At 42.1% G+C, this 26,095-nt stretch overlaps 1 protein-coding gene across 1 annotated transcript in view; it reads right to left on the bottom strand.

Moving 5' to 3' along the window:
- Nucleotides 1–26,095, bottom strand: part of LOC139748091 (latrophilin-like protein LAT-2) — a 169,866-nt gene that overhangs the window by 71,720 nt on the left and 72,051 nt on the right. Inside the window, exon 3 of the mRNA XM_071660703.1 lies at nucleotides 13,213–13,377. Coding sequence (XP_071516804.1) covers nucleotides 13,213–13,377 — 165 coding nt within the window. The remainder of the gene's footprint in view (nucleotides 1–13,212; nucleotides 13,378–26,095) is intronic.

Below are 26,095 nucleotides of genomic sequence, written 5' to 3'. Positions count from 1 at the left end.
GGTCAATCTTTCCTCACTCATTCTCTCCATGTGCCCAAACCATTTCAAAACACCCTCTTCTGCTCTCTCAACCACGATCTTTTTATTTCCACACATCTCTCTTACCCTTGCATTACTTACTCGATCAAACCAACTCACACCACACATTGTCCTCAAGCATCTCATTTCCAGCACATCCACCCTCCTGCGCACAACTCTATCCATAGCCCACGCCTCGCAACCATACAGCATTGTTGGAACCACTATTCCTTCAAACATACCCGTTTTTGCTTTCCGAGATAATGTTCTCGACTTCCACACATTCTTCAAGGCTCCCTGGATTTTCGCCCCCACCCTATGATTCACTTCCGCTTCCATGGTTCCATCCGCTGCCAGATCCACTCCCAGATATCTAAAACTCTTTACTTCCTCCAGTTTTTCTCCATTCAAACTTACCTCCCAATTGACTTGACTCTCAACCCTACTGTACCTAATAACCTTACTCTTATTTTCATTTACTCTTAACTTTCTTCTTTCACACACTTTACCAAACTCAGTCACCAGCTTCTGCAGTTTCTCACATGAATCAGCCACCAGCGCTGTATCATCAACGAACAACAACTGACTCACTTCCCAAGCTCTCTCATCCCCAACAGACTTCATACTTGCCCCTCTCTCCAAAACTCTTGCATTCACCTCCCTAACAACCCCATCCATAAACAAATTAAACAACCATGGAGACATCACATACCCCTGCCGCAAACCAACATTCACAGAGAACCAATCACTTTCCTCTCTTCCTACACGTACACATGCCTTACATCCTCGATAAAAACTTTTCACTGCTTCTAACAACTTGCCTCCCACACCATATATATTTAATACCTTCCACAGAGCATCTCTATCAGCTCTATCATATGCCTTCTCCAGATCCATAAATGCTACATACAAATCCATTTGCTTTTCTAAGTATTTCTCACATACATTCTTCAAAGCAAAGACATGACCCACCCATCCTCTACCACTTCTGAAACCACACTTCTCTTCCCCAATCTGATGCTCTGTACATGCCTTCACCCTGTCAATCAATATCCTCCCATATAATTTACCAGGAATACTCAACAAACTTATACCTCTGTAATTTGAGCACTCACTCTTATCCCCTTTGCCTTTGTACAATGGCACTATGCACGCATTCCGCCAATCCTCAGGCACCTCACCATGAGTCATACAAACATTAAATAATCTTACCAACCAGTCAATAATACAGTCATCCCCTTTTCTAATAAATTCCACTGCAATACCATCCAAACCTGCTTCCTTGCCAGCTTTCATCTTCCGCAAAGCTTTTACTACCTCTTCTCTGTTTACCAAATCATTTTCCCTAACCCTCTCACTTTGCACACCACCTCGACCAAAACACCCTATATCTGCCACTCTATCATCAAACACATTCAACAAACCTTCAAAATACTCACTCCATCTCTTCTCACATCGACACTACTTGTTATCACCTCCCCATTGGCGCCCTTCACTGAAGTTCCCATTTGCTACCTTGTCTTACGCGCTTTATTTACCTCCTTCCAGAACATCTTTTTATTCTCCCTAAAATTTAATGATACTCTCACACCCCAACTCTCATTTGCCCTCTTTTTCACCTCTTGCACCTTTCTCTTGACCTCCTGTCTCTTTCTTTTATACATCTCCCACTCAATTGCATTTTTTCCCTGCAAAAATCGTCCAAATACCTCTCTCTTCTCTTTCACTAATAATCTTACTTCTTCATCCCACCACTCACTACCCTTTCTAATCAACCCACCTCCCACTCTTCTCATGCCACAAGCATCTTTTGCCCAATCCATCACTGATTCCCTAAATACATCCCATTCCTCCCCCACTCCCCTTACTTCCATTGTTCTTACCTTTTTTCCATTCTGTACTCAGTCTCTCCTGGTACTTCCTCACACAAGTCTCCTTCCCAAGCTCACTTACTCTCACCACCCTCTTCCATCTTCACCCCAACATTCACTCTTCTTTTCTGAAAACCCATACAAATCTTCACCTTAGCCTCCACCAGATAAAGATCAGACATCCCTCCAGTTGCACCTCTCAGCACATTAACATCCAAAAGTCTCTCTTTCGCGCACCTGTCTCCTACTTACATACATATACTTATGTATATCTCGCTTTTTAAACCAGGTATTCCCAATCACCAGTCCTTTTTCAGCACATAAATCTACAAGCTCTTCACCATTTCCATTTACAACACTGAACACCCCATGTATACCAATTATTCCCTCAACTGCCACATTACTCACCTTTGCATTCAAATCACCCATCAGTATAACCCGGTCTCGTGCATCAAAACCACTGACACACTCATTCAGCTGCTCCCAAAACACTTGCCTCTCATGATCTTTCTTCTCATGCCCAGGTGCATATGCACCAATAATCACCCATCTCTCTCCATCAACTTTCAGTTTTACCCATATTAATCGAGAATTTACTTTCTTACATTCTATCACATACTCCCACAACTCCTGTTTCAGGAGTACTGCTACTCCTTCCCTTGCTCTTGTCCTCTCACTAACCCCTGATTTTACTCCCAAGACATTCCCAAACCAATCTTCCCCTTTACCCTTGAGCTTCGTTTCACTCAGAGCCAAAACATCCAGGTTCCTTTCCTCAAACATACTACTTATCTCTCCTTTTTTCACATCTTGGTTACATCCACACACATTTAGACACCCAGTCTGAGCCTTCGAGGGGGATGAGCACTCCCCGCGTGACTCCTTCTTCTGTTTCCCATTTTAGAAAGTTAAAAAATACAAGGAGGGGAGGATTTCTGGCGCCCCGCTCCCTCGATAATATATATATATATATATATATATATATATATATATATATATATATATATATATACATATAAGTATACTTATGTAAGTAGGAGAGATGGCCAAAGAGCGTTATTGGATTACGTGTTAATTGACAGGCGCGCGAAAGAGAGACTTTTGGATGTTAATGTGCTGAGAGGTGCAACTGGAGGGATGTCTGATCATTATCTTGTGGAGGCTAAGGTGAAGATTTGTATGGGTTTTCAGAAAAGAAGAGTGAATGTTGGGGTGAAGAGGGTGGTGAGAGTAAGTGAGCTTGGAAAAGAGACTTGTGTGAGGAAGTACCAGGAGAGACTGAGTACAGAATGGAAAAAGGTGAGAACAATAGAAATAAGGGGAGTGGGGGAGGAATGGGATGTATTTAGGGAATCAGTGATGGATTGCGCAAAAGATGCTTGTGGCATGAGAAGAGTGGGAGGTGGGTTGATTAGAAAGGGTAGTGAGTGGTGGGATGAAGAAGTAAGAGTATTAGTGAAAGAGAAGAGAGAGGCATTTGGACGATTTTTGCAGGGAAAAAATGCAATTGAGTGAGAGACGTATAAAAGAAAGAGACAGGAGGTCAAGAGAAAGGTGCAAGAGGTGAAAAAAAAGGGCAAATGAGAATTGGGGTGAGAGAGTATCATTAAATTTTAGGGAGAATAAAAAGATGTTCCGGAAGGAGGTAAATAAAGTGCGTAAGACAAGGGAGCAAATGGGAACTTCAGTGAAGGGCGCAAATAGGGAGGTGATAACAGGTAGTGGTGATGTGAGAAGGAGATGAAGTGAGTATTTTGAAGGTTTGTTGAATGTGTTTGATGATAGAGTGGCAGATATAGTGTGTGTTGGTCGAGGTGGTGTGCAAAGTGAGAGGGTTAGGGAAAATGATTTGGTAAACAGAGAAGAGGTAGTAAAAGCTTTGCGGAAGATGAAAGCCGGCAAGGCAGCAGGTTTGGATGGTATTGCAGTGGAAGTTATTAAAAAAGGGGGTGACAGTATTGTTGACTGGTTGGTAAGGTTATTTAATGTATGTATGACTCATGGTGAGGTGCCTGAGGATTGGCGGAATGCGTGCATAGTGCCATTGTACAAAGGCAAAGGGGATAAGAGTGAGTGCTCAAATTACAGAGGTATAAGTTTGTTGAGTATTCCTGGTAGATTATATGGGAGGGTATTGATTGAGAGGGTGAAGGCATGTTCAGAGCATCAGATTGGGGAAGAGCAGTGTGGTTTCAGAAGTGGTAGAGGATGTGTGGATCAGGTGTTTGCTTTGAAGAATGTATGTGAGAAATACTTAGAAAAGCAAATGGATTTGTATGTAGCATTTATGGATCTGGAGAAGGCATATGATAGAGTTGATAGAGATGATCTGTGGAAGGTATTAAGAATATATGGTGTGGGAGGCAAGTTGTTAGAAGCAGTGAAAAGTTTTTATCGAGGATGTAAGGCATGTGTACGTGTAGGAAGAGAGGTTTGCGGCAGGGGTGTGTGATGTCTCCATGGTTGTTTAATTTGTTTATGGATGGGGTTGTTAGGGAGGTGAATGCAAGAATTTTGGAAAGAGGGGCAAGTATGAAGTCTGTTGTGGATGAGAGAGCTTGGGAAGTGAGTCAGTTGTTGTTCGCTGATGATACAGCGCTGGTGGCTGATTCATGTGAGAAACTGCAGAAGCTGGTGACTGAGTTTGGTAAAGTGTGTGAAAGAAGAAAGTTAAGAGTAAATGTGAATAAGAGCAAGGTTATTAGGTACAGTAGGGTTGAGGGTCAAGTCAATTGGGAGGTGAGTTTGAATGGAGAAAAACTGGAGGAAGTGAAATGTTTTAGATATCTGGGAGTGGATCTGGCAGCGGATGGAACCATGGAAGCGGAAGTGGATCATAGGGTGGGGGAGGGGGCGAAAATTCTGGGAGCCTTGAAGAATGTGTGGATGTCGAGAACATTATCTCGGAAAGCAAAAATGGGTATGTTTGAAGGAATAGTGGTTCCAACAATGTTGTATGGTTGCGAGGCGTGGACTATGGATAGAGTTGTGCGCAGGAGGATGGATGTGCTGGAAATGAGATGTTTGAGGACAATGTGTGGTGTGAGGTGGTTTGATCGAGTAAGTAACGTAAGGGTAAGAGAGATGTGTGGAAATAAAAAGAGCGTGGTTGAGAGAGCAGAAGAGGGTGTTTTGAAATGGTTTGGGCACATGGAGAGAATGAGTGAGGAAAGATTGACCAAGAGGATATATGTGTCGGAGGTGGAGGGAACGAGGAGAAGAGGGAGACCAAATTGGAGGTGGAAAGATGGAGTGAAAAAGATTTTTTGTGATCGGGGCCTGAACATGCAGGAGGGTGAAAGGAGGGCAAGGAATATATATATATATATATATATATATATATATATATATATATATATATATATATATATATATATATATATATATATATATATATATATATATATCTTTCTTTCTTCTTTTAAACTATTCGCCATTTCCCGCATTAGCGAGGTAGCGTTAAGAACAGATGACTGGGCCTTTGAGGGACTACCCTCACCTGGCCCAATTCTCTGTTCCTTCTTTTGGAAAATTAAAAAAAAAAACGAGAAGGGAGGATTTCCAGCCCCCCGCTCCCTCCCCTTTTAGTCGCCTTCTACGACACGCAGGGAATACGTGGGAAGTATTCTTGCTCCCCTATCCCCAGGGATATATATATATATATATATATATATATATATATATATATATATATATATATATATATATATATACATATATATATATATATATATATATATATATATATATATATATATATATATATATATATATATATATATATATATATATATATATATATATATATATATATATATATATATATATATATATATATATATATATATATATATATATATATATATATATATATATATATATATATATATATATATATATATATATATATATATATATATATATATATATATATATATATATATATATATATATATATATATATGCCAGCCAGCAACTGTCTTGAACATCTCTGGTCGGGAATGCTGTCACATGAAGGCACTCAACGACGCAAAGAAGTGTGTGACAGATGCACGTGTGGGACGTGGAGGATGACATGCCCGCTCCTCCCGAATGTCATCATCATCAACGGTGGCAGACGGGGGCCATCCTGCTGGGGGGGCGGCTGTTGCCCTGGGATGGAAAGCTCATGACTTCGTTCAAGCACCGACCGCAATTGCAGAGGTGGTGGATGGTTCTGCTCCTCCGGAAGTCTCAACGATTTCGGTTCTGGAGCGTGTTGTTCTCCAGACGGCAACCTAAGCGCCCTGTGTATGACCTCCTCATCTACAGCACCCTGTGCATGACCTCCTGCTTTTCGACAGACTCTCCGAACAACCACGGACAGATCAGCTTTGAGCGCCTCTTCGCAAACGGAACTACCTTGGCCCACCAGTGATGCTACTACGTTTGTGAATCAAGAACCATTGCAACACAAACCTCGCCAGGTGGTAGAGTGTCCCGCAATGTATCGAGACAGACTTCCCCAGAACTTTTTTAAAGGGGAAGTAGATGTTTATAGTTGTGTTACTGGAGTGATAGTTTTCATACATGGTGCTTTGACAAGAAAATAGTGAAATTGGAGAGAAATGTAGCGTAGACACTGAAGCTTATTGATACAGTGGTTAAATTGATGAGAACTGCTATTGACGTTTGTGTAAATAACTTATACATTTCCTTTTTCCATAGCCAGAGGTTGAACCATTATGTGACATTCATTTTTTCATTCATTTCAAGCTAGAAGTTTCAGTTTTCTGATTTGTTTCTTACATTTTTCATATGTATATATATGTATGTGTGTATGTGTGTATATGTGCGTATGTATGTGTATGTGTGTGTATGTGTATATGTATATATATATGTATATTATCCCTGGGGATAGGGGTGAAAGAATACTTCCCACGTATGCCTCGCATGTCGTAGAAAGCGACTAGAGGGGACGGGAGCGGGGGGCCAGAAATCCTCCCCTCCTTGTATTAACTTTCTAAAATGGGAAACAGAAGAAGGAGTCACGCGGGGAGTGCTCAGCCTCCTCGAAGGCTCAGAGTGGGGTGCCTAAATGTGTGTGGATGTAACCAAGATGTGAAAAAAGGAGAGATAGGTAGTATGTTTGAGGAAAGGAACCTGGATGTTTTGGCTCTGAGTGAAACGAAGCTCAAGGGTAAAGGGGAAGAGTGGTTTGGGAATGTCTGGGGAGTAAAGTCAGGGGTTAGTGAGAGGACAAGAGCAAGGGAAGGAGTAGCAATACTTCTGAAACAGGAGTTGTGGGAGTATGTGATAGAATGTAAGAAGGTAAATTCTCGATTAATATGGGTAAAACTGAAAGTTGATGGAGAGAGGTGGGTGATTATTGGTGCATATGCACCCGGGCATGAGAAGAAAGATCATGAGAGGCAAGTGTTTTGGGAGCAGCTGAATGAGTGTGTTAGTGGTTTTGATGCACGAGACCGGGTTATAGTGATGGATGATTTGAATGCAAAGGTGAGTAATGTGGCAGTTGAGGGAATGATTGGTATACATGGGGTGTTCAGTGTTGTAAATGGAAATGGTGAAGAGCTTGTAGATTTATGTGCTGAAAAAGGACTGATGATTGGGAATACCTGGTTTAAAAAGCGAGATATACATAAGTATACTTATGTAAGTAGGAGAGATGGCCAAAGAGCGTTATTGGATTACGTGTTAATTGACAGGCGTGCGAAAGAGAGACTTTTGGATGTTAATGTGCTGAGAGGTGCAACTGGAGGGATGTCTGATCATTATCTTGTGGAGGCTAAGGTGAAGATTTGTATGGGTTTTCAGAAAAGAAGAGTGAATGTGGAGGTGAAGAGGGTGGTGAGAGTAAGTGAGCTTGGGAAGGAGACCTGTGTGAGGAAGTACCAGGAGAGACTGAGTACAGAATGGAAAAAGGTGAGAACAATGGAAGTAAGGGGAGTGGGGGAGGAATGGGATGTATTTAGGGTATCAGTGATGGATTGCGCAAAAGATGCTTGTGGCATGAGAAGAGTTGGAGGTGGGTTGATTAGAAAGGGTAGTGAGTGGTGGGATGAAGAAGTAAGAGTATTAGTGAAAGAGAAGAGAGAGGCATTTGGACGATTTTTGCAGGGAAAAAATGCAATTGAGTGGGAGATGTATAAAAGAAAGAGACAGGAGGTCAAGAGAAAGGTGCAAGAGGTGAAAAAAAGGGCAAATGAGAGTTGGGGTGAGAGAGTATCATTAAATTTTAGGGAGAATAAAAAGATGTTCTGGAAGGAGGTAAATAAAGTGCGTAAGACAAGGGAGCAAATGGGAACTTCAGTGAAGGGCGCAAATGGGGAGGTGATAACAAGTAGTGGTGATGTGAGAAGGAGATGGAGTGAGTATTTTGAAGGTTTGTTGAATGTGTTTGATGATAGAGTGGCAGATATAGGGTGTTTTGGTCGAGGTGGTGTGCAAAGTGATAGGGTTAGGGAAAATGATTTGGTAAACAGAGAAGAGGTAGTGAAAGCTTTGCGGAAGATGAAAGCCGGCAAGGCAGCAGGTTTGGATGGTATTGCAGTGGAATTTATTAAAAAAGGGGGTGACTGTATTGTTGACTAGTTGGTAAGGTTATTTAATGTATGTATGACTCATGGTGAGGTGCCTGAGGATTGGCGGAATGCGTGCATAGTGCCATTGTACAAAGGCAAAGGGGATAAGAGTGAGTGCTCAAATTACAGAGGTATAAGTTTGTTGAGTATTCCTGGTAAATTATATGGGAGGGTATTGATTGACAGGGTGAAGGCATGTACAGAGCATCAGATTGGGGAAGAGCAGTGTGGTTTCAGAAGTGGTAGAGGATGTGTGGATCAGGTGTTTGCTTTGAAGAATGTATGTGAGAAATACTTAGAAAAGCAAATGGATTTGTATGTAGCATTTATGGATCTGGAGAAGGCATATGATAGAGTTGATAGAGATGCTCTGTGGAAGGTATTAAGAATATATGGTGTGGGAGGCAAGTTGTTAGAAGCAGTGAAAAGTTTTTATCGAGGATGTAAGGCATGTGTACGTGTAGGAAGAGAGGAAAGTGATTGGTTCTCAGTGAATGTAGGTTTGCGGCAGGGGTGTGTGATGTCTCCATGGTTGTTTAATTTGTTTATGGATGGGGTTGTTAGGGAGGTGAATGCAAGAGTTTTGGAAAGAGGGGCAAGTATGAAGTCTGTTGGGGATGAGAGAGCTTGGGAAGTGAGTCAGTTGTTGTTCGCTGATGATACAGCGCTGGTGGCTGATTCATGTGAGAAACTGCAGAAGCTGGTGACTGAGTTTGGTAAAGTGTGTGAAAGAAGAAAGTTAAGAGTAAATGTGAATAAGAGCAAGGTTATTAGGTACAGTAGGGTTGAGAGTCAAGTCAATTGGGAGGTGAGTTTGAATGGAGAAAAACTGGAGGAAGTGAAGTGTTTTAGATATCTGGGAGTGGATCTGGCAGCGGATGGAACCATGGAAGCGGAAGTGGATCATAGGGTGGGGGATGGGGCGAAAATTCTGGGAGCCTTGAAGAATGTGTGGAAGTCGAGAACATTATCTCGGAAAGCAAAAATGGGTATGTTTGAAGGAATAGTGGTTCCAACAATGTTGTATGGTTGCGAGGGGTGGACTATGGATAGAGTTGTGCGCAGGAGGATGGATGTGCCGGAAATGAGATGTTTGAGGACAATGTGTGATGTGAGGTGGTTTGATCGAGTAAGTAACGTAAGGGTAAGAGAGATGTGTGGAAATAAAAAGAGCGTTGTTGAGAGAGCAGAAGAGGGTGTTTTGAAATGGTTTGGGCACATGGAGAGAATGAGTGAGGAAAGATTGACCAAGAGGATATTTGTGTCGGAGGTGGAGGGAACGAGGAGAAGAGGGAGACCAAATTGGAGGTGGAAAGATGGAGTGAAAAAGATTTTGTGTGATCGGGGCCTGAACATGCAGGAGGGTGAAAGGAGGGCAAGGAATAGAGTGAATTGGAGCAAGGTGGTATACCGGGGTTGACGTGCTGTCAGTGAATCAACTCATGTGAAGCGTCTGGGGTAAACCATGGAAAGCTGTGTAGGTATGTATATTTGCGTGTGTGGACGTATGTATATACATGTGTATGGGGGTGGGTTGGGCCATTTCTTTCGTCTCTTTCCTTGCGCTACCTCGCAAACGCGGGAGACAGCCACAAAGCAAAAAAAAGAAAAAAGAATATATATATATATATATATATATATATATATATATATATATATATATATTTTTTTTTTTTTTTTTTAAACTATTCGCCATTTCTCGCGTTAGCGAGGTAGCGTTGAGAACAGAGGAATGGGCCTCTGAGGGAATATCCTTACCTAGCCCCGTTCTCTGTTCCTTTTGGAAAATTAGAAAAAAATAATGAGAAGGGAGGATTTCCAGCCCCCCGCTCCCTCCCCTTTTAGTCGCCTTCTACGACACGCAGGGAATACGTGGGAAGTATTCTTTCTCCCCTATCCCCAGGGATATATATATATCTCTATATGAAAGAACCGACTGAACCAGGCGGGAAGTACTCATCCTTCTGGAAGGCTTAGGCTAGGGTGCCTGAATATGTATGGATGTAAACAAGATGAGAAGAGAAGAGAGATAGGTAGTGTGTTTGAGGAAAGAAACTTAGATGATCTGGCTCCGGTTAAAGCGAAGCACAAGAGTAAAGGGGAAAAATGGTTTGGAAATGCCTTAGGAGTAAAGTCAGGGGTTGATAAGAGTACAAGAGCTGAGGAAGGACTGGCACTACTCTTGAAGCAGGAAATGGAGTGTATGCAAGTGTAAGGAGGTAACTTTTAGATCAATGTGGGTGAAATGTGAGGTGAATGGCGAGCGATTGGTGTTTTTCAATTCTTTTGCACGTAGCCTAGAGAAGAAAGATCATGGGAGGCAAATGTTTTGGGAAAAGCTGTGTAAATTTGTCAGTAATTATGATGTAAGAGACCAAGCATTAGCGAAGGGTGAATTAAATGTGAAGGTGAGTAATATAGCAGTTGAGAGACATAGCTAATGTACATGGAGTATTTAGCGTTATGAATGTAAATGGTGAAGAGCTTGTGGAGTTGTGAGTTGTGTGCTGAAAAAGACTGGTTATTGGGAATACTTGAGTTAAAGAGATATATAGTTAAGTATACGTATGTGAGTTAGAGAGATGGCCAATGGGCATTTTTGTATCACATATCAGTTGAAAATTGTGTAAAGAAGTGACATTCGGATATAAATGAGCTGAGAGGAGCAGCTGGTGAGATATCTGATAACTGTCTAGTGAAGGTGAGGGTGAAGGTTCTCAAAGGTTTTCGGAAAAGAGGAAATAATTTGGTTAGAAGAGTGCGGTGAAAGTAGTGAGCTTGGAAAAGAGGCTAGTGTGAAGAAATGCCAGCAAAGACTAAGTACAAAATGGCAAAAGATAAGAGTAAATGAAGCGAGGGAAGCGCGTGAAGAATGGGAATTACTTAGGGAAGCAGTGTTGGCATGTGTGAGAGATGTATGTTTTATGCACAAATTGAGAGAAAGCAGATTAGCAAGGATAGTGAGTGGTGAGATGAAGAAGCAAAGTCGCTAAAGTAAAAGAAAAGAGAAGCATGTAGGAGGTACTTACAGGGAAGCAGTGCTGATGATTAGGGAATATATAAGAGAAAGTGACAGAAGAAAGGTGCAGGGGTTGAAAATGAGCACAAATTAGAGTTAGGTTGAGAGAATATCATTAAACTTTAGGAATAAGATGGTTTGGAAGGAAGTAAATAATGTGCGAAAAACAAGGGAACAAATAGGAACATCGATGGAGGGGTCATAAGGGATGTGGTAACAGGTAGTGACAAAGTAAGGAGATGGAGTGAGTATTTTGAAAGACTGCTGAATGTGTTTGATGATAGGGTGGCAGATGTAGGGTGTTCGGGTCGGGGTGGTATGCAAAGTGAGAGAGTTATGGAGAGTAGTTTGGTGAGGAGAAAAGAGGTGGTAAAAGCCTTACCTAAGAGGAAATGTGGCATGGCGGCTGGAATGGTCAGGTCGGGCTCAACTCAACACCTGGACAGTAATGGTATCGCTTGGCCCAGCTTAGTGTATATAGCGATGGACTGTACATTCCTACCTTGTTTAAGGTTGTCCTGTATTTCTTCAAGTTCAATCATCGTTAGTATGTATCGCTTAGAGTTTTTTCCCTTACTTTTTATATTCTGTATACTGTTTCCTAGTTTGTTTCTTATGTACACTTTATTTGCATTTTACATATCATATTCAAGTTTTGCAACGCAGCTTTTTTCTCTTTCTGTAGATTCCTGATGATGCCTCTGTGAAAGCTCAAGCTTGATATAAAGATATAAAGATTACTAACTAGATATGCTGTCGTAGTCAATTCTATGAACGTATATTCTAAGATATGATCATATCTTTAAACATGAGAAGCTGGTGATTTAGATTCGTCGCCACCACAAACCCCACACAAGAACCCATCTATAAAGATGTTATCTCTATAATCACTATCAATTTCCCTTTTCACTGAAAACCTATTTGCTCCTGTCACGTACAGTTGTGCGCGAATCATCTGAATATTCTTGCGTTTATGTATGATGAACATGATGTTTGTGGCAGCAACATGGAAGAATTCTTATCATAGTTTCCACCAGCAAGTTTGTACAGTTCTTACATGTTCATGTGATCATATGCTAGGCATTCCTCACCTTCATGTGATGTCTCATGCTTGATATGTCTCTCATATGTGGTGTAGATATTTCTCAATCCAGTTGTAACTTGAAAGTTTTATTAAGAATTTTCTTGAACTATCATGTCTTTTGTTATGCTTGTAGTAAACTACCATATCCTCCTCTCTCTCAGTGGTCCTATTATATACTCTTGCTTAATGTAGTTCTAAGTACTGATGTAAATGCCTTCAGGTCTGTAGTACCATGCCACGTCTTGCACAATCCTCTAACGATTATTTTACACACACACACAGACACACACACACACACACACACACACACACACACACACACACACACAAAGCAGAGTTACAAGGTCACACAAGGGCGGAACTCACTTCCCTTACCGTAAGAACCTGGGTCAATATCCCAGGGGTTTACGACCAACCATCCTTCCCTTCCTAACTCTCAAAGCTGGTCTATGAACTGGTACCTGGTGTGTTTGTGTGTGTGTGTGTGTGTGTGAATAAGAATAAGACGGAAACTTCGAAAACATTTAAAGAGTCAGGGAAATGTTGAATATTCTTTTCCCGTAAGAAACCAATATCAACGACAAATGATAATCCGGCACTGTACATGTCCAGCTCACGTACAGACATGTACCTCACCTGTTGCCAGAGAAGATATGTTTGAAGGTGATGGTTATATTCCCTTCAGTAGGGGAGGCGGTAGACCAGGTGCTGTTGCCAACCTTCATGCCCATCATGTGACTGTTGACCACACCAGTGAGAGGGTAGGTGACGCCTCTTCCATCCTCCAGCTGCCAGGACTCACTGCAATATACAGTTTAGGTTAATACAATGTCAAAAAGCAGAGAATATACAAACCTATCACACTTAGTCTATCAAGATATATCCCGAGAATCGAACCCCACTCTATGTGTATAGTAGCCAGGTAAACTAACCTCCAAGCGATGATGAGTTTAAAACAGTACTCCTATAACCACTCGTTGATCCAAGGATCTTGCTGATGCGTAAGGCATCATTACGAGAAGGCAATAGTACCGCTCACGCTCTGGGAAGGCAGGTTTATTATCTACTCTCAAGGCACAACGTTAGTGTGTGTATATACTACGTCCAGACAGTGAGGGGCAGTAAGGATTCTCCACATATACAGCGTGTTTAGGTCGAGGTGGTGTGCAAAATGAGAGGGTTAGGGAGAATAATTTGGTAAACAGAGAAGAGGTAGTAAAAGCTTTGCGAAAGATGAAAGCCGGCAAGGCAGCGGGTTTGGATGGTATTGCAATGGAATTTATCAAAAAAGGGGGTGAGGGTATTGTTGACTGCTTGGTAAGGTTATTTAATGATGAGGTGCCTGAAGACTAGCGGAATGCTTGCATAGTGCCATTATACAAAGGCAAAGGGGATAAGAGTGAGTCCTCAAATTACAGAGATATAAGTTTGTTGAGTATTCCTGGGAAATTATATGGGAGGGTATTGATTGAGAGGGTGAAGGCAAGTACAGAGCATCAGATTGCGGAAGAGCAGTGTGGTTTCAGAAGTGGTAGAGGATGTGTAGATCAGGTGTTTGCTTTGAAAAATGTATGTGAGAAATACTTAGAAAAGCAAATGGATTTGTATGTAGCTTTTATGGATCTGGAGAAGGCATATGATAGAGGTCATAGAGATACTCTGTGGAAGGTATTAAGAATATATGGTGTGGGAGGTAAGTTGTTAGAAGCAGTGAAAAGTTTTTATCGAGGATGTAAGGCATGTGTATGTGTAGGAAGAGAGGACAGTGACTGGTTCTCAGTGAATGTTGGTTTGCGGCAGGGGTGCATGATGTCTCCATGATTGTTTAATTTGTTTATGAATGGGGTTGTTTGGGAGATGAATGCAAGAGTTTTGGAAAGAGGGGCAAGTATGCAGTCTGTTGTGTATGAGGGAGCTTGGGAAGTGAGTCAGTTGTTGTTCGCTGATGATACAGCGGTGGTGGCTGACTCGGGTGAGAAACTGCAGAAGCTGGTGACTGAGTTTAGTGAAGAGTGTGAAAGAAGAAAGCTGAGAGTAAATGTGAATAAGAGCAAGGTTATTAGGGACAGTAGGGTTCAGGGACAAGTCAAGTGGGACGTAAGTTTGAATGGAGATAAACTGAAGGAAGTGAAGTGTTTTAGATATCTAGGAGTGGATTTGGCAGAGGATAGAACCATAGAAGCGGAAGTGAGTCACAGCGTGCGGGCGAAAGTCCTGTGAACGTTGAAAAATGTGTGAAAAGTGAGAACATTATCTCGGAAAGCAAAGATGGGTATGTTTGAAGAAATTGTGCTTCCAACAATGTCATATGGTTGCGAGGCGTGGGCTATAGATACACTTGTGCGCGAGTGGATGGATTTGTTGGAAATGAGATGTTTGAAGACAGTATGTGGTGTGAGGTGGTTTGATCGAGTAAGTATTGAAAGGGTAAGAGAGATGTGTGGTAATGAAAAGAGTGTGGTTGAGAGAGCAGAAGAGGGGGTTTTGAAATGGTTTGGTCACATAGAGAGAATGAGTGAGGAAAGATTGACAAAGGAGACATATGTGTCACAGTTGGAGGGAACGAGAAAAAGTAGGAGACCAAATTGGAGGCGGAAGGAGGGAGTGAAAAAACATTTGAGCCATCATGGCCTGAATATGCACGAGGGTGAAAGGCGTGCAAGGAACAGAGTGAATTATATCCCTGGGGATAGGGGAGAAAGAATACTTCCCACGCATTCCTTACGCGTCGTAGAAGGCGACTAAAGGGGACGAGAACGGGAGTTGGAAACCCCCCCTTCTTGTATTTGAACTTTATATGCGGGGAAACAGAAGAAGGAGTCAAGTGGGGAGTGCTCACCCTCCTCGAAGGCTCAGACTGGAGTGTCTAAATGTCTGTGAATGTAACCATGATGAAAAAATGGAGAGATAGGTAGTATGTTTGAGGAAAGGAACCTGGATGTTTTGGCTCTGAGTGAAACGAAGCTCAAGGGTAATGGGGAAGAGTGGTTTGGGAATGTCTTGGGAGTAAAGTCTGGGGTTAGTGAAAGGACAAAAGCAAGGGAAGGAGTAGCACTACTCCTGAAACAGGAGTGCTGGGAGTATTTGATAGAGTGTAAGAAATTGAACTCTAGATTGATATGGGTAAAACTGAAAGTGGATGGAGAGAGATGGGTGATTATCAGTGCATATGCACCTGGGCATGAAAAGAAAGATCGTGAGAGGCAAGTGTTCTGGAAGCAGCTGAGTGAGTGTGTTAGTAGTTTTGATACACGAGACCGGGTTATAGTGATGGGTGATTTGAATGCAAAGGTGAGTAATGAGGCAGTTGAGGGAATAATTGGTGTGCATGGGTGTTCAGTGTTGTAAATGGAAATGGTAAAGAGCTTGTAGATTTATGTGCTGAAAAAGGACTGGCGACTGGGAATAACTAGTATAAAAAGATAGATATACATAAATATGCGTATGTAAGTAGGAGAGATGGCCAGAGAGCGTTATTGGATTACGTGTTAATTGATAGTCGCTCGAAAGAGAGACTTTTAGATGTTAATGTGCTGAGAGGTGCAACTAGAGGGATGTCTGATCATTATCTTGTGGAGGCGAAGGTGAAGATTTGTAGAGGTTTTCTGAAGAGAGGAGAGAACGTTGGGTGAAGAGGGTGGTGAGAGTAAGTGAACTTGGGAAGGAGACTTGTGTGAGGAGGTAGCAGGAGAGACTGAGTGCAGAATGGAAAAAGGTGAGAACAAAGGAGGTAAGGGGCGTGGGGGAGGAATAGGATGTATTTAGGGAATCAGTGATGGATTGCGCAGAAGATGCTTATGGCATGAGAAGCGTTGGAGGTGGGCAGATTAGAAAGAGTAGTGAGTGGTGGGATGAAGACGTAAGATTATTAGTGAAAGAGAAGAGAGAGGCATTTGGACGATTTTTGCAGGGAAATAAATTCAAAAGAGTGAGAGATTTATAAAAGAAAGAGGCAGGACGTCAAGAGAAAGGTACAAGAGATGAAAGAGACCAAATGAGACTTGGGGTGAGAGAGTATCAACAAATTTTTGGGTGAATAAAAAAATGTTTGGGAAGGAGGTAAATAAAGTGCGTAAGACAAGGGAACAAATGGGAACTTCGGTGAAGGGGGCAAGTGGGGAGGTGATAACAAGTAGTGGAGATGTGAGAAGGAGATGGAGTGAGTATTTTGAAGGTTTCTTAAATGTGTTTGATGATAGAGTGGCAGATATAGGGTGTTTTGGTCGAGGTGCTGTGCAAAGTGAGAGGGTTAAGGAAAAAGATTTGGTAAACAGAGAAGAGGCAGTAAAAACTTTGCTGAAGATGAAAGCCGGCAAGGCAGCGGGTTTGGATGGTATTGCAGTAGAATTTGTTAAAAAAGGGGGTGACTGTATTGTTGACTGGTTGGTAAGGTTATCTAATGTATGTATGACTCATGGTAAGGTGCATGAGGATTAGCGTAATGCTTCCATAGTGCCATTGTATAAAGGCAAAGGGGACAAAAGTGAGTGCTCAAATTACAGAGGTATAAGTTTGTTGAATATTCCTGGAAAATTATATGGGAGGGTATTGATTGAGAGGGTGAAGGCATGTACAGAGCATCAGATTGGGGAAGAGCAGTGTGGTTTCAGAAGTGGTAAAGGATGTGTGGATCAGGTGTTTCCTCTGAAAAATGTTTGTAAAAAATACTTAGAAAAGCAAATGGAATTGTATATAGCATTTATGGATCAGGAGAAGGCATATGATAGAGTTGATAGAGATGCTCTGTGGAAGGTATTAAGAATATATGGTGTGGGAGGCAAGTTGTTAGAAGCAGTGAAAAGTTCTTACCGGGGATATAAGGCATGTGTACGTGTAAGAAGACAGGAAAGTGATTGGTTCTCAGTGAATGTAGGTTTACGGCAGGGGTGTGTGATGTCTCCATGGTTGTTTAATTTGTTTATGGATGGGGATGTTAGGGAGATGAATGCAAGAGTTCTGGAAAGAGGTGCAAGTATGCAGCCTGTTGTAGATGAGAGAGCTTGGGAAGTGAGTCAGTTGTTGTTCGCTGATGTTACATCGCTGGTGGCTGATATGTGTGAGAAACTGCAGAAGTTGGTGACTGAGTTTAGTAAAGTGTGTTAAAGAAGAAAGCTGAGAGTAAGTGTGAATAAGAGCAAGGTTATTAGGTACAGTAGGGTTGAGGGACAAGTCAATCAGGAGGTAAGTTTGAATGGTGATAAACTGATGGAAGTGAAGTGTTTTAGATATCTGGTAGTGTATTTGGCAGCGGATGGAACTATGGAAGCAGAAGTGAATCATAGGGTGGGGGAAGGGGCGAAAGTTCTGGGAGCGTTGAAGAATGTGTGGAAGTCGAGAACATTATCTCGGAAAGCAAAAATGGGTATGTTTTGAGGAATAGTTGTTCCAACAATGTTATATGGTTGCGAGGCGTGGGTTATGGATAAAGTTGTGCGGAGGAGGGCGGATGTTCTGGACGTGAGATGTTTGATGACAATATGTGGTGTGAGGTGGTTTGATCGAGTAAGTAATAATAATGTAAGAGAGATGTTTGGTAATAAAAAGAGTGTGGTTGAGAGAGCAGAAGAGCGTGTGTTGAAATGGTTTGGTCACATGGAGACAATGAGTGAGGAAAGATTGACCAAGAGGATATATGTGTCAGAGGTGGAGGGAACGAGAAGTGGGAGACCAAATTGGAGGTGGAAAGATGGAGTGAAAAAGATTTTGAGTGATCGGGGCCTGAACATGTAGGAGGGTGAAAGGCGTGCAAGGAATAGAGGGAATTGGAACGATGTGGTATACCTCTGTCGATGTGCTGTCATTGGATTGAACCAGTGCATGTAAAGCCTCTAGGGTAAACAATGGAAAGTACTGTTGGGCCTGGATGTGGAAAGGGAGCTGTGGTTTCGGTGCATTATTTCATGACAGCTGGAGACTGAATGTGAACGAAAGTGGCCTTTGTTGTCTATTCCTAGCGCTACCTCGCGCACATTTGGGGGGAGTGTGGTGTTATTTTCATGTGTGGCGGGGTGGCGATGGGAATGAATAAAGACAGACAGTATGAATAATGTGCATGTGTATATACGTATATGTCTGTGTGTGTACATATAATTTTACGTTGAGATGTAAAGGTATGTATATTTGCGTGTGTGGATGTGTATGTATATACATGTGTATGTGGGTGGGTTGGGCCATTCTTTCGTCTGTTTCCTTGCGCTGCCTCGCTAAGGCGGGAGACAGCGACAAAGCAAAATATTTATATATATATATATATATATATATATATATATATATATATATATATATATATATATATATATATATATATATATATATATATATATATGTTTCTATCATACTATTCGCCATTTCCCGCATTAGCTAGGCAGCGTTAAGAACAGAGGACTGGGCCTTTGAGGGAATATCCTCACCTGGCCCCCTTCTCTGTTCCTTCTTTTGTGAAATTAAAAAAAAAAAAAACGAGAGGGGAGGATTTCCAGCCCCCCGCTCCCTTCCCTTTTAGTCGCCTTCTACGACACGCAAGGAATACGTGGGAAGTATTCTTTCTCCCCTATCTCCAGTTATTTCTTTTATGAATATTGACTAACAATGCATGTGTTTCTGCATCATTTATCCTTATATTTGAATATACATAATAAATAGATAAATTTATTGCTACATATGTGACTCCACATATACTAATGATTAGTACATTTTCAATTTTTGATTTCATGTAAAAGTATTTATTTTCCATAAATATTTACTAAAGATTTTAAAAATATCATAATTTTGGTGAGAAAAACTTTAATTCTAGCCAATCCATAAAGTATTTATCACAAAAAGATAGGTGTTAATGAGACGGCTCTGATTGATGTATTAAGCATTATGTTCCATAAAAAAGAAAAAAAATTAGTTCTTTCAACATCCTGTAACAACAGTTATATATGTTTATATATGTGTGCTTTGAAGAATGTATGTGAGAAATACTTAGAAAAACAAATGGATTTGTATGTAGCATTTATGGATCTGGAGAAGGCATATGATAGAGTTGATAGAGATGCTCTGTGGAAGGTATTAAGAATATATGGTGTGGGAGGCAAGTTGTTAGAAGCAGTGAAAAGTTTTTATCGAGGATGTAAGACATGTGTACGTGTAGGAAGAGAGGAAAGTGATTGGTTCTCAGTGAATGTAGGTTTGCAGCAGGGGTGTGTGATGTCTCCATGGTTGTTTAATTTGTTTATGGATGGGGTTGTTAGGGAGGTGAATGCAAGAGTTTTGGAAAGATCAGAAGAGGGTGTTTTGAAATGGTTTGGGCACATGGAGAGAATGAGTGAGGAAAGATTGACCAAGAGGATATATGTGTCGGAGGTGGAGGGAACGAGGAGGGGCAAGTATGAAGTCTGTTGTGGATGAGAGAGCTTGGGAAGTGAGTCAGTTGTTGTTCGCTGATGATACAGCGCTGGTGGCTGATTCATGTGAGAAACTGCAGAAGCTGGTGACTGAGTTTGGTAAAGTGTGTGAAAGAAGAAAGTTAAGAGTAAATGTGAATAAGAGGAAGGTTATTAGGTACAGTAGGGTTGAGGGTCAAGTCAATTGGGAGGTAAGTTTGAATGGAGAAAAACTGGAGGAAGTAAAGTGTTTTAGATATCTGGGAGTGGATCTGGCAGCGGATGGAACCATGGAAGCGGAAATGGATCATAGGCTGAGGGAGGGGACGAAAATCCTGGGAGCCTTGAAGAATGTGTGGAAGTCGAGAACATTATCTCGGAAAGCAAAAATGGGTATGTTTGAAGGAATAGTGATTCCAACAATGTTGTATGGTTGCGAGGCGTGGGCTATGGATAGAGTTGTGCGCAGGAGGGTGGATGTGCTGGAAATGAGATGTTTGAGGACAATGTGTGGTGTGAGGTGGTTTGATCGAGTGAGTAACGTAAGGGTAAGAGAGATGTGTGGAAATAAAAAGAGCGTGGTTGAGAGAGCAGAAGAGGGTGTTTTGAAATGGTTTGGGCACATGGAGAGAATGAGTGAGGAAAGATTGACCAAGAGGATATATGTGTCGGAGGTGGAGGGAACGATGAGAAGTGGGAGACCAAATTGGAGGTGGAAAGATGGAGTGAAAAAGATTTTGTGTGATCGGGGCCTGAACATGCAGAAGGTTGAAAGGAGGGCAAGGAATAGAGTGAATTGGCGTGCTGTCAGTGGATTGAATCAGGGCATATGAAGCGTCTGGGGTAAACCATGGAAAGCTGTGTAGGTATGTATATTTGCGTGTGTGGACGTGTATGTATATACATGTGTATGGGGGTGGGTTGGGCCATTTCTTTCGTCTGTTTCCTTGCGCTACCTCGCAAACGCGGGAGACAGCGACAAAGCAGAAAAAAAGAAAGAAAAAAAAAAAAATATATATATATATATATATATATATATATATATATATATATATATATATATATATATATATATATATATATATATATATATATATATATTGAAAAGGATCACAATTTTGCGCGTGATCAAGATGTTCCTATGAGTCCACGGGGAAAATTTTGGTTTGGTTTTGGTTCAAATCTATAAAATGATTAAGGGATTTACCAATGAAAGATCTAGGGTACTTTAACTTAGATCTCAAACTCATCATCAATAAACTCTGGACTGCAAATACCTAATGCCTTAAGGAACATAGATTGAAATGATGATAATTTAACTGTTACGTTGAGATGAGTAATAATGGATATATGAGCATACATTGGTAGATTATCTGTATATGCTAAATTTAAACTTGTTTCCTTACCTATGGATCATGCAATCTAAAAATGGTAACATACCATTATTTTCATTTTCTACAGTAAATTTGATGGAAGGTACTAGATTGTTAAGTAAGGGGAGAAATATTTGTAAATTTTCATTTGTTGGCCAAACTACATCTACATACCTAAACCAAATTGCATTAGAGGGTAAAATATTCTTTTGTAATTTCGTTTCAAAAAATTCCGTATAAAGATTACTAAGTACAGATGAAAGAGGGTTACCCATTGCCATACCAAATTTTTGAGCATAATAATCTCCATTGAATTGAAATACACAGTCTTTTATACACAGTTTCATCAGTTCAATGAAAACAGACTTTGAAACAGGTAAATGAATATCATCCAAGACATCAAATGAATATTCTAAAAGGTCATCAACTGGAACTTTAGTGAGAAGTGAGGAAATATCAAAGCATCACATATTTATAGCAGGGCCGTTGCTCTGTACGTGTGGTGGATCAAGTGTTTGTAACATGTGGTGGATCATATTTTTGTAGCAGAGCGTTGCTCTATACATGCAATGGATTGCGTGTTTGTAGCAGAGCATTGCTCTGTACGTGTAGTGAATCGCATGTTTGTAGACAGAGCGTTGCTTTGTACGTGTTGTGGATCACGTGTTTGTGGCAGAGCGTTCCTCTGTGCGTGTGGTGGATCGGGTGTTTTTAGTAGAGCCTTTTATGTACGTGTGTTGGATCCTATTTTTGTAGCAGAGCGTTGCTCTGTGCGTGTGGTGGATCACGTGCTTGTGGCAGAGCGTTGGTCTATACGTGTGGTGGATCACATATTTGCAGCAGAGTGATGCTTTGTACGTGTTGTGGATCAGGTGTTTACGGCAGAGCGTTCCTCTGTACATGTCGTGGATCACGTGTTTGTAGCAAAACGTTGCTCTGTACGTGTGATAGATAAAGTGTTTGTAGAAGAGCGTTGCTCTGTACGTGTGGTGAATCACGTCTTTGTATCAGAGCGTTGCTCTGTACGTGTTGTGGATCACGTGTTTGTGGCAGTGCGTTGCTCTCTACGTGTAGTGGATCACGTGTTTGTAGCGGAGCGTTCTATGTACATGTTGTGGATCACGTGTTTGTAACAGAGCGTTGCTCTGTACGTGCGGTGTATCACGTGTTTGTGGCAGAGTGTTGCTCTATACTTGTGGTGGATCACGTGTTTGTAGCAGAGCATTGCTCTATACGAGTGATGGATCACATGTTTGTATCAGAGCGTACCTCTGTAAGTGTGATGGATCACGTGATTGTAGCCGAGCGTTGCTCTGTACGTGTGGTGGATCACTTGTGTGTAACAGAATGTTGCTCTGTACTTTTGGTGGATCACGTGTTTATAGGAGAGCGTTCCTCTGTGCGTGTGGTGGATCAGGTGCTTTTAGCAGAGCCTTCTATGTACGTGTGGTGGATCATATGTTTGTAGCAGAGCGTTGCTCTGTACGTGTGGTGGATCACGTTTTTGTGGCAGAGCATTACCTGCACGTTTGATAGATCACATGTTTGTGGCAGAGCGTTCCTCTGTACGTGTAGTGGATCACGTTTTTGTAGCAGAGCATTGCTCTGTACGTGTGGTGGATCACATGTTTGTAGCAGAGCGTTGCTATGTACGTGTGATGGATCACGTGATTATAGCAAACCGTTGCTCTGTACGTGTGGGGATCACGTGTTTGTAGCAGAGCACTGATCTGTACGTGTGGTGGATCACATGTTTATAGCAGAATATTGCTCTGTAAGTGTGGTGGATCATGTGTTTGTGGCAGGTCGTTGATCTGCACGTGTGGTGGATCATGTGTTTGTGGCAGAGCCTTTCTCTATATGGGTGGTGGATCACATGTTTTTAGCGGAACATTGCTCTGTACGTGTTTTGGATCACGTGTTTATAGCAGAACTTTAGCTCTGTACTGTAGGTGGATCGCGTGTTTGTGCGAGCCTATTCTATGTGAGATGAATCACAGTGTTTTAGCAGAAGTGTCTGCATGTGGTGGATCACGTGTTTGTGGCAGAACTTTGCTCTGTAAATGTGTTAGATCACGTGTTTGTAGCAGAGCTTGCCTGTACGTGTGTGGTGATTCACGTGTTTGTTCAGAAACGTTGCTCTGTAAGTGTGATGGATCACGTGTTTTTGACAGAGCGTTGCTTCGTACGTAAGGAGGATGACATATTTTTACCAGAGTGTTGCTCTGTACGTAGGGTGGATCACGTTTTTGTAGCAGAACATTGCATTGCAAGTGTGGTGGATGACATGTTCGTATCAGAGCGTTGCTATGTACTGTGGTGGATCACATGTTTGCAGCAGAGCGTTGCTCCGTACATATGGTGGATCAAGTGTTTGTATCAGAGCATTCCTCTTTACGTGTGGCGGATCACGTGCTTCTAGCAGAGCGTTGCTCTGTACGTGTGGTGGATCACTTTTCTGTATGAGAACGTTGCTCTGCACGTGTGGTGGATCACGTGTTAGTCGCAGAGCGTTGCTCTGTACATGTTGTGGATAACGTCTCTGTAGCAGAGCGTTGCTCTGTACGTGTGGTTGATCACGTGCTTGTATCAGAGCATTGCTCTGTATATGTGGTGGATCACATATTTATAGCAAAGCGTTGCTCTGTACGTGCGGTGGATCACGTGTTTGTAGCAGAGCGTTGCTCTGGACGTGAGGTGGATCGCGTGTCTGTGACAGCGTTGCTCTGTACGTGTGGAGGATCACATTTTTGTACCAGAGCGTTGCTCTGTACGTGTGGTGTGATGGAACACGTGTTTGTAGGTGAGCTTTGCTCTGTACTTGTGTTGGATCACATGTTTCTATCAGGGTGTTGCTCTGTACGTGTGTTGGATCAAGCGTTTGTAGCAGAGCGTTTCTCGGTACGTGTGGTGGATTTCGTGTGTGTATCAGAGAGTTCCTCTGTATATGTGGTGGATCACGTGTTTGTAGCAGAGCGTTGCTCCGTACGTGTGGTTGATCACGTGCTTGTATCAGAGCGTTACTCTGTACGTGTGGTGGATCACGTGTTTGTAGCAGAGCGTTACTCTGTACGTGTGGTGGATCACGTGTTTGTAGCAGAGCGTTGCTGAGTTCGTGAGGTGGATCGTGTGTTTGCAGCAGAGTGTTGCTCTCTACGTGTGGTGGATCACCTTTTTTCAGCAGAGCTTTGCTATCTACGTTTGGTGGCTCACGTGTTTTTAGGAAAGCATTGCTCTGTACATGTGGTGGATCACGTGATTTTGGGAGAGCACTGCTCTGTACGTGTGGTGCATCACGTGTTTTTAGCAGAGCGTTGCTCTGTACGTGTGGTGGATCATATGTTTGTAAGAAAGCGTTGCTCTGTACGTGTGGTGGATCACGTGTTCTTAGCAGAGCGTTTCTCTGTACGTGTTGTGATTCATATGTTTGTAGCAAAGCGTTGCTTTGTAGGTGTGGTGGATCACGCATTTATAGCCGAGCGTTTGCTTTGTACGTGTGTTGGATCACGTGTTTATATCAGAGCGTTCTTCTGCACGTGTGGTGGATCAAACGTTTGTAGCAAAGCGTTGCTCCAAACGTGTGGTGGATCACGTGTTTTTAGCAGAACGTTTCTCTGCACATGTGGTGGATCACGTGTTTCCAGCAGAACGTTGCTCTGTACGTGTAGTGGATCACGTGTTTGTTCCATAGGTGTGGAGGATCACATGTTTGTAGCAGAGCGTTGCTCTGCACGTGAGGTGGATCGTGTGTTTGCAGCAGAGCTTTGCTTTCTACGTGTGGTGGATCACGTTTTTCTAGCAGAGCGTTGCTATCTACGTTTGGTGGATCACGTATTTGTAGCCGAGCGTTTGCATTGTAAGTGTGTTGGATCACGTGTTTGTATCACAGCGTTAATGTGCACGTGTGGTGTATCAAACGTTTCTAGCAAAGCGTTGCTCTAAACGTGTGGTGGATCACGTGTTTTTAGCAAAACGTTTCTCTGCACGTGTGGTGGATCACGTGTTTCCAGCAGAACGTTGCTCTGTACGTGTAGTGGATCACGTGTTTGTTCCATAGGTGTGGAGGATCACATGGTTGTAGCAGAGTGTTGCTCTGCACGTGTGGTGGATCACGTGTTTGTAGTAGATCGTTGCTTTCTACGCGTGGTGGATCACGTGTTTATATCAGAGCGTTCCTCTGTACGTGTGGTGTATCACGTGTTTGTAGGAAAGAGTTGCTCTGTATGTGTTCTCTATGACATGTTTGTAGCAGAGCGTTCTTCCCTATGTGTTGTGGATCACATTTTTGTAGCAAAGCGTTGCTCTGTAGGTGTGGTGCATCACGTATTTGTAGCAGAGCGTTGCTTTGCACATGTTGTGGGTCACATGTTTTCTATCAGAGCATTGCTCTGCACGTGTGTTGGATCATATGTTTGAAGAAGAGTGTTGCTCTGTACATGTGGTGGATCACGTGTTTTTAACAGAGCGTTGCTCTGCACGTGTGGTGGATCACATATTTCTAGCAGAGCGTTGCTCTCTACGTGTTGAGGATCACGTATTTGTACCGGAGAGTTCCTCTCTACGTGTGTTCGATCATATGTTTGTAGCAGAGCGTTGCCATGTACTTGTGGTGGATCACGTGTTTGTAGCAGAGCTTTGCTCTCATGTGTGGCGGATCATATGTTTGTGTCATATCGTTGCTCTGTATGTGTGGTGGATCACATGTTTGTAGGAAACCGTTGATATTTAGGTGTGGTGGATCACGTATTTGTAGCAGAGCGGTGCTTTGTACGTGTGGTG

The sequence above is a fragment of the Panulirus ornatus genome, chromosome 72, assembly GCF_036320965.1.
Source record: "Panulirus ornatus isolate Po-2019 chromosome 72, ASM3632096v1, whole genome shotgun sequence".
NCBI lineage: Eukaryota > Metazoa > Arthropoda > Malacostraca > Decapoda > Palinuridae > Panulirus > Panulirus ornatus.
Note: the sequence above shows the minus strand (reverse complement) of the source record. Positions and strands in the feature narration are given on the sequence as shown.